Source organism: Hemiscyllium ocellatum, chromosome 12 (genome assembly GCF_020745735.1).
Source record: "Hemiscyllium ocellatum isolate sHemOce1 chromosome 12, sHemOce1.pat.X.cur, whole genome shotgun sequence".
Taxonomy (NCBI): Eukaryota; Metazoa; Chordata; class Chondrichthyes; order Orectolobiformes; family Hemiscylliidae; genus Hemiscyllium; species Hemiscyllium ocellatum.
Window position 1 is genome coordinate 12300789 of NC_083412.1, and position 14416 is coordinate 12315204.

A 14416-nucleotide genomic window follows, 5' to 3' on the forward strand; every position below is an offset into this window, starting at 1 on the left:
AGTTGCTTGCTCTATTAAAATCTAGATAGAACATAGAACAATACAGCGCAGTACAGGCCCTTCGGCCCTCGATGTTGCGCCGATCCAAGCCCACCTAACCTACACTAGCCCACTATCCTCCATATGTCTATCCAATGCCTGTTTAAATGCCCATAAAGAGGGAGAGTCCACCGCTGTTACTGGCAGGGCATTCCATGAACTCACGACTCGCTGAGTAAAGAATCTACCCCTAACATCTGTCCTATACCTACCACCCCTTAATTTAAAGCTATGCCCCCTCGTAATAGCTGACTCTATACGTGGAAAAAGGTTCTCATGGTCAACCCTATCTAAACCCCTAATCATCTTGTACACCTCTATCAAGTCACCCCTAAACCTTCTTTTCTCCATTGAGAACAGCCCCAAGTGCCTCAGCCTTTCCTCATACGATTTGCTGTAATATCATCCAGATACTTGCTGTCATACTGTCAAGATGTTTGATGACTGATGCAAACATGATGGGCCAAAGGGCCTCTTTCCATGCTGTAGAATCTCTATGACTCTGAGTATTAGGGTGGAAATATATAGTATGACAGACAGTATCCTGACAGTATTCAAGCTGGTATGAGAGTGGATATCTGGATAGTATTAGAACCAGTCTCACGACAAATTGGAGTGGATATCTGGATGGTGATAGAGAAAGTATTTTGACAATATTGGATGGACTATCTGGATGGTGTCAGAGTGAGTAACTTGTCTGTATCAATACAACACCTAATAGTCAAGAGTCATAGCATTTTTACAGCATAGAAAAAGGCAGTTTGGCCTATCATGTCTGCACCAGTCATCAAACACCCATCTATTGTAATTGCATTTGCCAGCACTTGACCTGTAGCCTTGTATACTATAGTATTTCAAGTGTTAATCTAAATAGCTCTTAAATGCCTCTATTTGTCTTTTAGACACTCAGTTCCAGAAACACACGATCCTCTGTGAGAATTTAGTTTTCACAAATCTCCTCTAAACCACCTGCTCTTGCATTAAAATTGTGCCCACTGGTTATTCAGTCCTCTGCTAAGGGGAAAAGCCTCTCCCTATTTATTTCTATGCCCTTCAGAACTTTGTGCACTTTATGCAATAAGGTCCCCCCTCAGCCCCCTTTGCTGTCAGGAAAGCAGCCCAGTCTATCTAGTCTTTCATAGCTGAACCAGTCCAGCCCAGGCATCAACCTGGTGAATCTCTTCTGCATCCTCTCTAGTGCAGTCATATCCTTTCTCTAGTGTGGCAACCAGAACTGCACAGAGTACTTCAGGTTGGCCTAACTAACATTACACACGATTCCATCATAGCCACTTTGCTCTTGTATTCAGTGCCTTGACTCACAAAGGCAAGTTCCCATAAATCTTGTTAACCACCTATCTACCCATACTACTGCCTTCAAGGGTATTTGGACATGCACACTAAGGTCCTTCCGATCTTCAATACTTCCAAGGGTCCTACCATTCAACTTCCTTGCCTTACTTACTGTCCCAAAATACATTACCTCACAATTTTAAGGATTAAATTCCATTTCTCACTCATCAGCTCATCTATATTGTCCTGTACAGGTAGTGCTCCTGTAATGCTGTAGTTGTGTTCCCATGCGATGCCATGTTATAGAGAATCATGCATTAGAAATAATGAAGCCTATTGGAAAAACAGGCTAACCACCAGAAATATTAGCCTAATATGAACGATAGCACAATCTAAGTCAGTTTTACCTGTTGTACGATACTGTATAGTACAATTAATCAGAATCTTCAACATTCTTGATTGGCATCAAAAACTGCTGACTACAATACATTCTAGCCAGTCTTCTGATCCCATCGAATGGTAACACTGCACAACTCAGATTCCAGAATGAAACCTGCCTTCGTAGATCAAGGACTGAATCTTAATTTCTTTTGCTTAGTGTCAAGTTTTTAATAGGGTTTCACATCGGGATGCTTGGGGACATCTATCACCTTATTTTAGAAAACCGGCCTGATTTATCACCTGCCCCACCCTTTGGTGCCCCTTTCACACATTCTAGCACCATCAAACCATATGTCATTTCCAAAACAACTCACCACTTTCTGGATATCCCAAAATAGGTTAACATCTGCGATGCAGCACCTTCTTTGAAAAGATATTTTGCACCCAGACAAGAGCTATCAGTCCGGAGTATCCTGCATGGTTCCTGACATTGGCCCTGGATGTGGCAGACAATGTTCTTTGTGAGCAGGGACAGGGAGATGCTGCTGATGGGGATGGTGTGATGCAGAGGCAGGATGTCCTTTTCTTCCAGGCCAACAGAGGACGCCATTCTACTGGAACCACACCAAGCTGGACCAGGATTAACATTCAGGCCAGTGCAGTCTCAACCATCTGAAGGAATGCACAGAATGTAGAAAGAAGATCAATGACCTCCTCCACTCGGCCAGTGAAAGTGCCACCATCTTGTGGATACCTCACATTCACTCTATCTCTGCTACTGTACCCATTTCCTGCAACATCTTCCCCACTCACTCTCATGCTCGCTAATAACGGACCCTGACTAACCCTGAATCTCTTGTACACAGCCTACTCACTTCTTCAGGATATCTGTGCACATGCCCCAAAAGTAGCAGTGTGCAACCCACTTCTCTCTCCCTCATTCACTATGTGCAGAGTTCCCTGACTCTGACCACCCTGAGCAGCTGACTGACCGTGTCCAAGCCCCTGTTACTGGTTGTTTTTTGCAGTTGGTTACCATAGTAATTAGTCACTGAACCAGATTCACATAAGTCTGCAGATATTCTTTAACATCTAAACATGTTTTTTAAACATAAAAAGAAAAAAGCTGTTATTACAAACAACAAAGCCAGGTTTCAAACTGCTTCTCAACACTGTCCTTTTACTGTTAATTAATTCCAGTGAAATTTCACTCTTATCTCAAATCTTTTAAGTTTTTAAATTAACAGATTGCTCTCAGTTTCGCGTCCTCAGGCTGTAGATACATTTTCGCAATGCTTTTCCAAGTCCAATGGCACAAACATTTCAATACCTTTTACAAAGTTCTTCATGTGAAAGTGCATAAGCTGATTGATCACGTGTTGCGAACATGGAGCCCAGTCCTCTGTGCACCGCAACACTTAGTACCAGAGATGAGCATTGCATAACAGCAAATGGGAGATTGCTTTATGAAACAAAAGGTTGGCACTTCACAAGTTGTGTTTAATAAATCTGCATTATAGGAGAACTACCTGTTGTTGAAGGCTTTCCTTGCTACTTAACACGCCATCAGCTTTCGTATCATTTGTGCACTTAGTGATCAAACCTAGATTAATACCTAGATCATTAATGTACACTTCAAACAACATTGTGAGTTCCAGTCACAGAAACTCCCATTGACAATCATCCTTTGCTTCCTGCCACTAAACCAATTTTGGATCCAGTCTGCCAAATTGCTATATCCTAAGGGCTCTTAACTTCTTAACCAGTCTGCCAAGCAAGACCTTGTTGAATCTCTGACATGTAGATTACATCAAGTGCAATAGCCTCATTTACACACCAAATTATCTCCTCAAAAAATGCAATCAAATTTGTTACCCTTCACAAATCAAACCCTTTACAAAGCAGTGCTCGTCACCTTTGATTCGTTCTTGCCTCTCTAACTGGAAGTTAATTTGGTAGAATTATTCCAATAGTTTCCCTACCACAGGCTCAATGGCCTGTAGTTTTCTGTTTTATCTTTACCACTTTTCATAAATACTGTCAAAGTACTCACTGATGCTATCTGGATATCCACTTCAATACTGTCAAGGTGTTCTATTACAGTGCAGGTACCAGCTCTACTGCTGTCAAGATATTATCTAGAATACCATCCAAGTAAATCCAGGTACCTGCCCCAGTGCAGTCAAGTTACTTCTTAGTTCTCATACTATCAAGGTACTTGCTTCATTACCATCCAGAAACCCACTCTAATACCGTCAGAATACTTGCTCTCATCCAAGACTCTCGCTCTAAGACTATCAGATATCTGCTATAATATTGTCATGGTACCTGCTGTATCACCATCCAGATATCCATTCTAATACCATCCAGGTACTTGCTCCAGTACTTCCCCCAGTACTATCAGTGTCATCTTAAACTGTTAAGTCACTAGGTCCAATACCATCCAGGTGCCAGCTCCGGTAAGGTCAAAATTTCTGTCCACCTGAGAAGCTCACCTTGTAACTGGGCAACCATCCTAACCCATCAGCTCTATGTCCCCCTTCTTAGAGTCATTCCCCTTACAATCAGGTAACTACCTTTGCACAATCTGATGTGCACTTACGTACCACCAGTTACAGTCTGTTTTGATATGACACGACAGTGGGTGGCACAGTGGTTAGCACTGCTGCCTCACAGCGCCAGAGACCTGGATTCAATTCCCGCCTCAGGCAACTGACTGTGTGGAGTTTGCACGTTCTCCCTGTGTCTGCGTGGGTTTCTTCCGGGTGCTCCGGTTTCCTCCCACAGTCCAAAGATGTGCGGGTCAGGTGAATTGGCCAGGCTAAATTGCCCGTAGTGTTAGGTAAGGGGCAAATGTATGGGTGGGTGGTGTGTTGGTGTGGACTTGTTGGGCTGAAGGTCCTGTTTCCACACTGTAAGTAATCTAAAAAAAAAGTTCCATTCCCGTGCGATCCCCTGTTATAAGAAAATCACATAATAGCAGCACTTCTTCAGTACAGGGCCATTTTCAGGAACGTGGTGTTTTAGAATTAAGCCCTCCCACAGCTGATGAATCAGTCCAGCCACATCCAGAGTTGAATGCGAGTGGATAGTTACTGGAGGAGGAAGCTCCACAAATATCCCCATTCTCAATGATGGGAGAGCCCAGCACTTCAGTGCAAAAGATAAGGCTGAAGGATTTGCTGCAATTTTCAGCCAGAAGTACCAAATGGATGATTCATCTTGGCCTCCTCCAGTGGTCCTCAACATCACAGGACTTTGAACTGAGGACTCCACATGATATTAAGAAATTTTTAGGGGATTAGGTACTGCAAATGCGATGGGACCTGACAACATTCTGGGGATATTACTGAAGATGTGTTGCAGAACATGCCTCAGCTCTAGTCAAACTGTTCCATTACAGCTACAACACAGGTATCTTCCTGACCAGGCAAACAAAATGCAGAGCAATTCTAATCCCAACAATTAATGCTTTATCGTCACTTTACTGTCAATGGTCAGTAAAGTGATGGAAGGTGCCATCAACAGTGCTGTCAAGTATCATTTGCTCAGCAATAACCTGCTCCATGATGCCCAGTTTGTGTAACTGTCAGCTCCTAGCCTCTCAAACATGGACAAAAGAGCTGAATTCCCGAGGTGAGGTGGAAGTCACAGCCCTTGACATCACGTCTACATTTGATTAAGTGAGGCATCAAGGAGCTCAAACAAAACTGGAGACAGTGGGAATTAGAGGAAAATGTTTCACTGATTGGAGTCATACCTGGCACAAAGGAAGATGATTGTGGTTGTTAGATGTTAGTCATCTCAGCTCCAGGACATCTCTGCCAGTGTTCATTAGGGTAGTAGTGTCTTAGCTACAATTATCTTTAGTTGTGTCATCAATGACTTTCTCTACGCCATCATTACTGATGGTTGCACCATGTTCAGCAACTTGTACAACTCCACAGATACTGAGGTAGTTCATGTTCAGATGCAGCAAGATTTGAACAATATCCCCGTTTGGGCTGACAAGTGACAAGTAATATTTGTGTTACACAAATACCACTTAGTGACTATCTCCAATAAAAGACTATCTAAGTGTCACCTCTTGATATTCAGTGGCATTACAATAATTGATTCCCTCACCATCATCATCCTTTGGTCAGAAACAGAAAGACCCAGGGTACAGGTATATAATTCCTTGAAAGTGGCGTCACGAGTGATGAAGAAGGTGTTTGGCATGTTTGCCTTCATTGGTCAGAGCATTGACTACAAGAGTTGGGGCTGCCAACTGTACAAGACATTTGATAAGCCACATTTGAAATATTGCATACAATTCTGGTCATCCTGCTATAGGAAGGATATTATTAAATTGGAAAGGGTGCAAAAATGATCTAAAAGGGTGTTAGCGAGGCTAGAAGGATAAGTTATAAGGAGAGGCTGGGACTATTTTCCCTGGAGTGTAGGAAGCTGAGGGGTGACATGAGGGGCATAGATGAGTTGAAGAGCCAAGGTCTTTTACCCATGGTAGGTGAGTCCAAAACTAGAGGGTATAGGTTTAAGGTGAGAAGGGAAAGATTTAAAAGTGACCTGAGGGCAACTTTTTCACACAGAGGGTAGTGCATGTATAAAATGGGCTGCCAGAGGGAGTGGTAGAAATGGGTACAATTACAACATATAAAAGACATTTGAACAGGTACATAGATAGGAAACATATAGAAGGATATGGGCTAAATGTAGGCAAATGAGTCTATTTCAGTTCAGGAAACCTGGTCGGCATGGACAAGTTGGTCTGTTTCTGTGCTGTATGACTCTGTGACTGTATAAACTGAACTGGCATAGCCATATACATATTTGTACATATGGCTATTTGCACAGCAATGGCTAGGAATACTGTATTTGTATCTATGACTCCCAAAGCCTGTCCACCATCTAGAAAGTACAAGTTAGAAGTACGATGGAATTCTCCCTGTTAACCTAGTAACACTCAAGAACCGGAAAACCATCCAAGACAAAGCAGCCTGTTTAATTGGCACTAGATACACTACTGACATTCAGTAGCAGCAGTGTGTACTATTAACAAGATGCATTGCAGAAATTGTCTAAGGAATCTTTAAAGCCACAGGCAATACCATCAACAAAGGATAAGGAAACACCACCACTGGCAAGTTCCCTCCAAGCCACTCACCTGACTTGGCAATATATCGCCATTCCTTCAGTATCGCTGAGTCAAAGTCCTGGAACTGCTTATCAGCATTGTTGGCATGCCTTCATACCTTGTGGCAAGCTTACCACGGAGAAAGTGAGGACTGCAGATGCTGGAGATCAGAGCTGAAAAATGTGTTGCTGGAAAAGCGCAGCAGGTCAGGCAGCATCCAAAGAGCAGGAGAATCGACGTTTCGGGCATGAGCCCTTCTTCAGGAATGAGGAAAGTGTGTTCAGCAGGCTAAGATAAAAGGTAGGGAGGACGGCCTTGGGGGAGGGGCATTGGAAATGCGATAGGTGGAAGGAGGTCAAGGTAATGGTGATAGGCCAGAGTGGGGGTGGGAGCGGAGAGGTCAGGAAGAAGATTGCAGTTTGTGCGAAGATTTGTAGCTCGGGTGCTCGTTGTTGTGGTTCTGTTTGCTGAGCTGGAAGTTTTTGTTGCAAATGTTTCATCCCCTGGCTAGGCGACATCATCAGTGCTTTGGAGCCTCCTGCGAAGCGCTTCTTTGATGTTTCTTCCGGTATTTATAGTGGTCTCTCCTTGCCGCTTCCTGTTGTCAGTTTCAGCTGTCCGCCGTAGTGGTTGGTATATTGGGTCCACAAACAGAAGATTGCAGGTTAGGAGGGCGGTGCTGAGTTCGAGGGATTTGACTGAGACAAGGTGGGGGGAGGGGAAATGAGGAAACTGGAGAAATCTAGGTTCAACCCTTGTGGTTGGAGGGTTCCTAGGTAGAAGATGAGGCGCTCTTCCTCCAGCCGTCGTGTTGCTATGGTCTGGCGGTGGAGGAGTCCAAGGATCTGCATGTCCTTGGTGGAGTGGGAGGGGGAGTTGAAGTGTTGAGCCTCGGGGTGGTTGGGTTGGTTGGTTGGTCTGGGTGTCCCAGAGGTGTTCCCTGAAACGTTCTGCAAGTAGACGACCTGTCTCCCCAGTATAGAGGAGGACACATCGGATGCAGCGGATGCAGTAAATGATGTGTGTGGAGGTGCAGATGAATTTGTGGCGGATATGGAAGGATCCCTTGGGGCCTTGGAGAGAAGTAAGGGAGGAGGTGTGGGCACAAGTTTTGCATTTCTTGCGGTTGCAGGGGAAGGTGCCATGAGTGGAGGTTGGGTTGGTGGGGGGTGTGGACCTGACGAGGGAGTCACGGAGGGAGTGGTCTTTTCGGAACGCTGATAGGGGAGGGGCGGGAAATATATCCCTGGTCGTGGGGTCCGTTTGGAGGTGGCGGATCTCCCCTCCCTCCACCTTATCCCAGATCCAATCCTCCAACTCAGCACTGCCCTCCTGAACTGTCCTACCTGTTCATCTTCCTTCCCACCTATCTGCTCCACCCTCCACTCCAAACTATCACCATCACCACCCCCCCCACCTTCATCTACCTTACAAGCTACCGTTTCCCCAGCCCCAAGCTCCTTCCATTTATCTCTCAGACCCCTTGCCTCCCCGCTTCCTGATGAAGGGCCTATGCTTGAAACATTGATTGTCCTGCTCCTCAGATGCTGCCTGACCTGCTGAGCTTTTCCAGCATCACACTTTTTGACTCTGAATTATCAAATGATTTGCATTGTCTGTCTGCACATTTAAAATATGCCATTAGCTCAATTATATTTGCTTTCCTAGCCCTTGCTTTTCATCCTAATTTCAAGAAGTCTGTCATTTTTTTGTCCAATTACTTTTTGTAATTTCACTTAGGAATTAATCTTCCACCTATGAAACAATCTTTACAACTGCCAAAACAATGTTGATTGAATAATGCTCAAAAAATTGCTGTCTTTTATTCAATCATGCTTTAATTATTTATACCTTATCTGCATTGGATATCCTACTAGAACCCCATTTTGTTCTGTTATGACTGAGATAGGTGTCTGGGTTCATGCACAAATCTAATGCTTTTGCAAGGTTCGTTATATGGCCAATCATACACTTTCTATGTTAGGCTCAAAATAAAAGATTCACTAGCAATGCTTCTGTAATAAATCATGTTTCTAATATGAAAATATAAAGGCATACCTCTCTGAACATCCCAAAACACGGGGTGGCACAGTGGCGCAGGGGTTAGCACTGCTGCCTCACAGCGCCAGAGACCCGGGTTCAATTCCCGACTCAGGCGACTGACTGTGTGGAGTTTGCACGTTCTCCCCGTGTCTGTGTGGGTTTCCTCCGGGTGCTCCGGTTTCCTCCCACAGTCCAAAAATGTGCAGGTCAGGTGAAATTGCCCGTAGTGTTAGGTAAAGGGGCAAATGTGGGTTGGCTTCGGCAGGTCGGTGTGGACTTGTTGGGCCAAAGGGCCTGTTTCCACACTGTAAGTAATCTAATCTCAACACACACAGGGACAGGTAAAGAGGGAAAAAATAAACCACTCTGCAGCAAAACATTTTTCGGCCAACAAGTCTTAGTTCTCAAAGGCAAAAAGGATAATGTTTGAGAAATTCAGATGGCTGTTGATCCTTCGTTCTGGCATGTGGAGACAGGTGTCACTGAAGGTCGGCAGTTATCTCTAGAATCTTGTCAGATTCAGCTTGCTCAGCGACAACAGTATTGAGAAGTTTTCCAGTTGCTATTCAAGATAACAATCATGTTTCACAATGAATTTACCACAAATGTGCTTCAGAAACAGGAGGGCACCAACTGAGCAGCCTGTTCCTTAGCAGGCTTTCCTCAAGTGAAAAAGCCAGACAAACTCAGAAGTCTGCAAATCACTGTTCAAACCAAAAAGGAAATAAACCTGGTTGTAAAAAGTCAGATGTTTTCTATGAAGTGAGTTAACACAACCTTCTGCTGCTAATAGTCTCTATGAGCAGATATTCATTCTCCCAGGCTGACCTTTATCCATTCCTTTGTCCAACTATTTTTCTGTCTCTGAGTCTATCTCCAAGCCTCATCTGCAAAAATACCAACCTTCTCCTAGCTACCATCAGTTCTGAAGAAGGGTCACTGGACCAAAACAATCATTCTGATTTCTCTCCACGAATACTGCCAGACCTGCTGAGTTTTTCCAGCAATTTCTACGTTACTTCCTGCATCTAACCTGTCTAATTCTGTGAGAATTTTAAAGGTTTCTATAAGCTCCTCCCTCATTCTTCTAAACTGCAGTGAGCCCAATCCTAACTGATTCAAGCTTTTCTCATGTGTCAGTCTTGCCAACCAGGAATCGATTTAGTAAACCATCTGTTCCCAGAAAACTGTGTACAATCTTCCAGGTGTGGCCCCAACAATATCCTGTAAAATTGCAGCAAAACATCCTTGTTCCTGTACTTAGATCCTTTTACGATAAGGGCAACATACTGTTTGGTTTCTTTACTGCCTGTTGCACCTGCATGCCTGCTGTCAGCAAACAAAAACTGAAATAACTGCAGATGCTGTAAATCAGAAACGAAAACAGAAATTGCTGGAAACACACAGCAGGTCTGGCAGCATCTGTGGAGAGAAATCAGAGTTAATGTTTCAGGTCAGGTGACCCTTCCTTGGAACTTCCTCAGTTCTGAGGTACGGTCACTTGACCCGAAATGTAAATGAAACAACTTGTGTAATAAATGGAGAATTGTGTCAAGTATCAGGGCGGCACGGTGGCTCAGTGGTTAGCACTGCTGCCTCACAGTGCCAGAGACCTAGGTTTGGTTCCCACCTTGGGTGACTGTCTGGAGTTTGCACACTCTCCATGTGTCTGTGTGGGTTTCCTCCCAAATTCCAAAAGATGTTCAGGTGAGGTGAATTGGTCATGCTAATCTGCTCATAGTGTTAGGTGTATTAGTCAGGGTTAAATGTAGAGAAATGAGTGGGTGGGTTATTCTTCGGAGGGTTGGTGCGGACTTGCTGGGCTGAAGGGCCTGTTTCCACAATGTAGGGAATCTAATCTAATCTATTTGTTTTCCAGTTAATTTATCCCGCAACCTCTTTTTCCTTCTTTCCAGTTGCATTCATCTGTGACACGGATTCAGGTGCCAATGTTGGGCTTCAACTATTCGTTTGCACACATGTGCATACTAAAAGACAACAAGATGTGTGCCCTGGATGATATTGTGTATGTGCTGGAGGAGCTGAGGGCTGCATGGACTGTCAACGGCACGGGGATTGTCATCAACTACCCAAATACCTACCTTAAAGATGGCCAGGAGGTGTTTATCGGGCACCAGCTTGGAGGTGTTACTCTGCAGAACAAGAACCGGGTGAAATCTGCTCGCGCGATACAGATTACCTATTACCTGCAAACACGCAACTCCTTGAATGATTTGGTGGCGGAAAAATGGGAATCGGCTTTCTGCAAAACCATCGAGAATTTCCAAAAATCTCACAAGGAGCTGAAACTCTATCCGTTTACATCGTCTTCGCTGAAGGAAGATTTTCAAAAGAGTAGCCAGGTTTCAGAGTGGTACCTGGTGACTAGCCTGCTGGTGGTTTGGCTACTGGCCATGCTGTGCTGTTCCATGCAAGACTGTGTTCGTAGCAAGCCGTGGCTTGGACTCCTTGGCTTAGTGACAATGGCACTGGCCACCCTCACATCAGCAGGGATTATCAACTTGATGGGAGGGAAGTACAACTCTACCTTTCTGGGAATTCCGTTCATTATATTAGGTAATTATGCAACCATAATTGCACTTTGATTAGTTACATTAATGTCACTGCAGTGTGGAATTGATCAATAGCTGTACTGTCACAGACTCATTTGTACCTCAAAGCATTTATTTTTCCAGTTTTAATAACGTGCATAGAGTTTTTACCGACCTATTCCCACCCAAGATTTCTGCAGAAACTTTAAGAATTTGAACTTCGCAACTGGACTGAAGCAGCCACTTTATTCTCAAGAACAAGGAACACAATTTATGGCAACCCCCTCTTAGTTCAAAGTGATGTTGCACAACTTAATTTAGGAAGGATTTTGAGACCTTGGGGGGGGAGGGGGGAACATGACACAGACTCACTGGGATTTGGAGGTACAAATCTGGCGCAAAATGAAAATCGGGATTTGATGTTTTGATGTTCACAATGGTTCTCTATGACTGGTTTTGAAAATGAAGGGGCCCAGTGTGAGGGACCACAGGTAGTGAATGAGATGTGAGATTTAGAAGACAGTAAATACTTGTTCATGAGTAGATTTGCGAGGTAGTGGGAGAGACAGAAACAATTTGGGGTAATGCAGTGGCTCTGTGGTTAGCACTGATACCTCGCAGCATCAGGGACCCAGGTTCGATTCCACCCTCGGGCGACTGACTGTGTGGAGTTTGCACGTTCTCCCCGTGTCTGCGTGGGTTTCTTTTGGATGCTTCGATTTTCTCCCATAGTCCAAAGATGTGCAGGTTAAGTGGATTGGCCATGCTAAATTGTCCCGTAGTGTCCAGCGATGTGTAGGCTAGGTGGGTTAGTCATGGGAAATGCAGGGTTACAGGAATTGGATGTGTGATAGATTTGGTTGCGATGCTCTTCAAAGGGTCAGTGTGAACTCGATGGGCTGAGTGGCCTGCTTCCACACTGTAGGGATTCTATGATCCTATGATAATGCCAGCATGGTCCAGTGATTGCACCTTCACCTCTGAGTCCATAGGTTATTCGGACTCGAGCAATATTTTGCATAGGTGCTGTCCTTCCTACTTGACTTTGATTCTCTCACTTGAATGTAAAAGATTCTTTGGTGTTAGTGAAAGAATAGAGGGAGAATTAGCCCTGCTCAACCAGACACCAGTCATAGATCTCATGTCTGTGTATGAGGCTATTTTTGTGCAATTTACCTGCCAGGTTTGCTACAAAACAACAGTTACTGCCCTTCAATAATAATCCATTGAGCTGTAGTTTGATTTGAGCTGCACAAATATGAATGCAAATTCACTAGTTTAAACAAGACAAAGAGTATGTATTAACAAGCATAAGGGAATGGAACTGTCATTCTGTCAGTATAATTACAGTGAAGAGCCACAATGTCTGAGTGTCTGAGCTCAGAAAATAGCTACAGTGTGGATGCAGGCCATTCGGCCCATCGAGTCCACGCTGACCCTCCCAAGAGCATCTCACCCAGACGCTATCTCCATAATTCCCCATTCTAATGCCCCCAAGACTGCACATCCATGAGACATTATGGGCAGTTTAGCATGGCCACTCCCCCTGACCTGTACATCTCTGGACTGTGGGAGTGAACCAGAGCACCCAGAGGAAACTAATGCAGACACGGGGAGAACGTGCAAACTCCACGCAGACATTTCCCCGGGCTGGAATCAAACCCAGGTCCTGTGAGGCAGTAGTGCTAACCACTGATTAAATTGTGTATCTTCATTAAAGGAGCTTCCTCTGGTGGGAGAGACCAGAACATAGGGACATAACCTTAAAATTAGAAATCATGCATTTGTTGTGTAGGACAAATGGTTCTGAAAGGGTTAATATATATGTTAATAAGCTCCACCCATCGTACTAAAGTCACACATGGTCAGTGGATAAAGGCAAGGAGTTCTACTTGAGGTTTCGGAGGTGGAAAGTACATCAGTACCACCTCCCCAACGTCCTGGTGATTATATCTGACCAAACGTAAAGGACTTATTACTTTCATGCAGTTGACATTGTTATCTAAGAACAGCTTCTTCTGTCAATATTCTATAGAGGTGTATCCTTTCCCCAGGGTGTGTCCTATCCCAATAATCACTAAATAGATCTGAGACAAAACAATAATAAAGGACAATCTGATGAAGCAAACTACCGCATACAACCCTTATTCAGTACTGTAAGCAGCTAAAGGTGGCAAATACCACAAGGTGCTAGCAGCAGTCACCTGGGAAAATATCACACTACTCAAAGATGAAATTAGGAAGCATGCTTACACTTAAAGGATTGTTACTTCTCTGTAAATCTTTTGAGGCTATTGGGGAGGGGGGCGGTCACTGAAGTTTTCAAAAATAAGATTGGTAAAGTTTTGTTAGACAAGTGTAGAGTGACAGTTGAGAGAAGCTGGATAGTTCAGTTCTGATCTTATTGAATAGTGGAGCAGGTTTAAAGGGCCAAATAGCTAAAAACTGTCCCTAAGTCCTGTGTTACTAATGTAGGAGCAAATTACTGCAGATGCTGGAAACTGTACTGAAAACAACAAATGCTGGAGATCACAGCAGGGCAGGCAGCATCCATAGAGAGAGAGCAAGTTAACAGTTTGAGTCAAGATGACTCTTAAGTTTCTTTGTTTCTAATGGTGGAGTAGGTTTGAAGGACTGAATGGCCAACTCTTGTTACTACATACAAAAACAGAAACATAGTAGAACATTACAGTGCAGTACAGGCCCTTCAGCCCTCGATGTTGTGCCAACCCGTGAAACAAAGCTGAAGCCCATCAAATCTATACTATTCTATTTTCATCCATATGTCTATTCAATGACCATTTAAATGCCCTTAAAGTTGGCGAGTCTATTACTGTTGCAGGTAGGCCGTTCCATGCCCCGACAACTCTCTGAATAAAGAAACTACCTCTGCAATCTGTCCTATATCTATCACCCCTCAATTTAAAGCTATATCCCCTTATGCTAGCTTTCACCATCCAAGGAAAAAGGC

General features: G+C 44.0%; 1 protein-coding gene across 2 annotated transcripts in view; it reads left to right on the forward strand.

Annotated features, from left to right (window-relative positions):
- Positions 1-14416, forward strand: part of ptchd1 (patched domain containing 1) — a 44930-nt gene that overhangs the window by 10773 nt on the left and 19741 nt on the right. For both annotated transcript variants that reach the window (XM_060833332.1, XM_060833331.1), the window contains exon 2: positions 10810-11470. In XM_060833332.1, coding sequence (XP_060689315.1) covers positions 10810-11470 — 661 coding nt within the window. The remainder of the gene's footprint in view (positions 1-10809; positions 11471-14416) is intronic.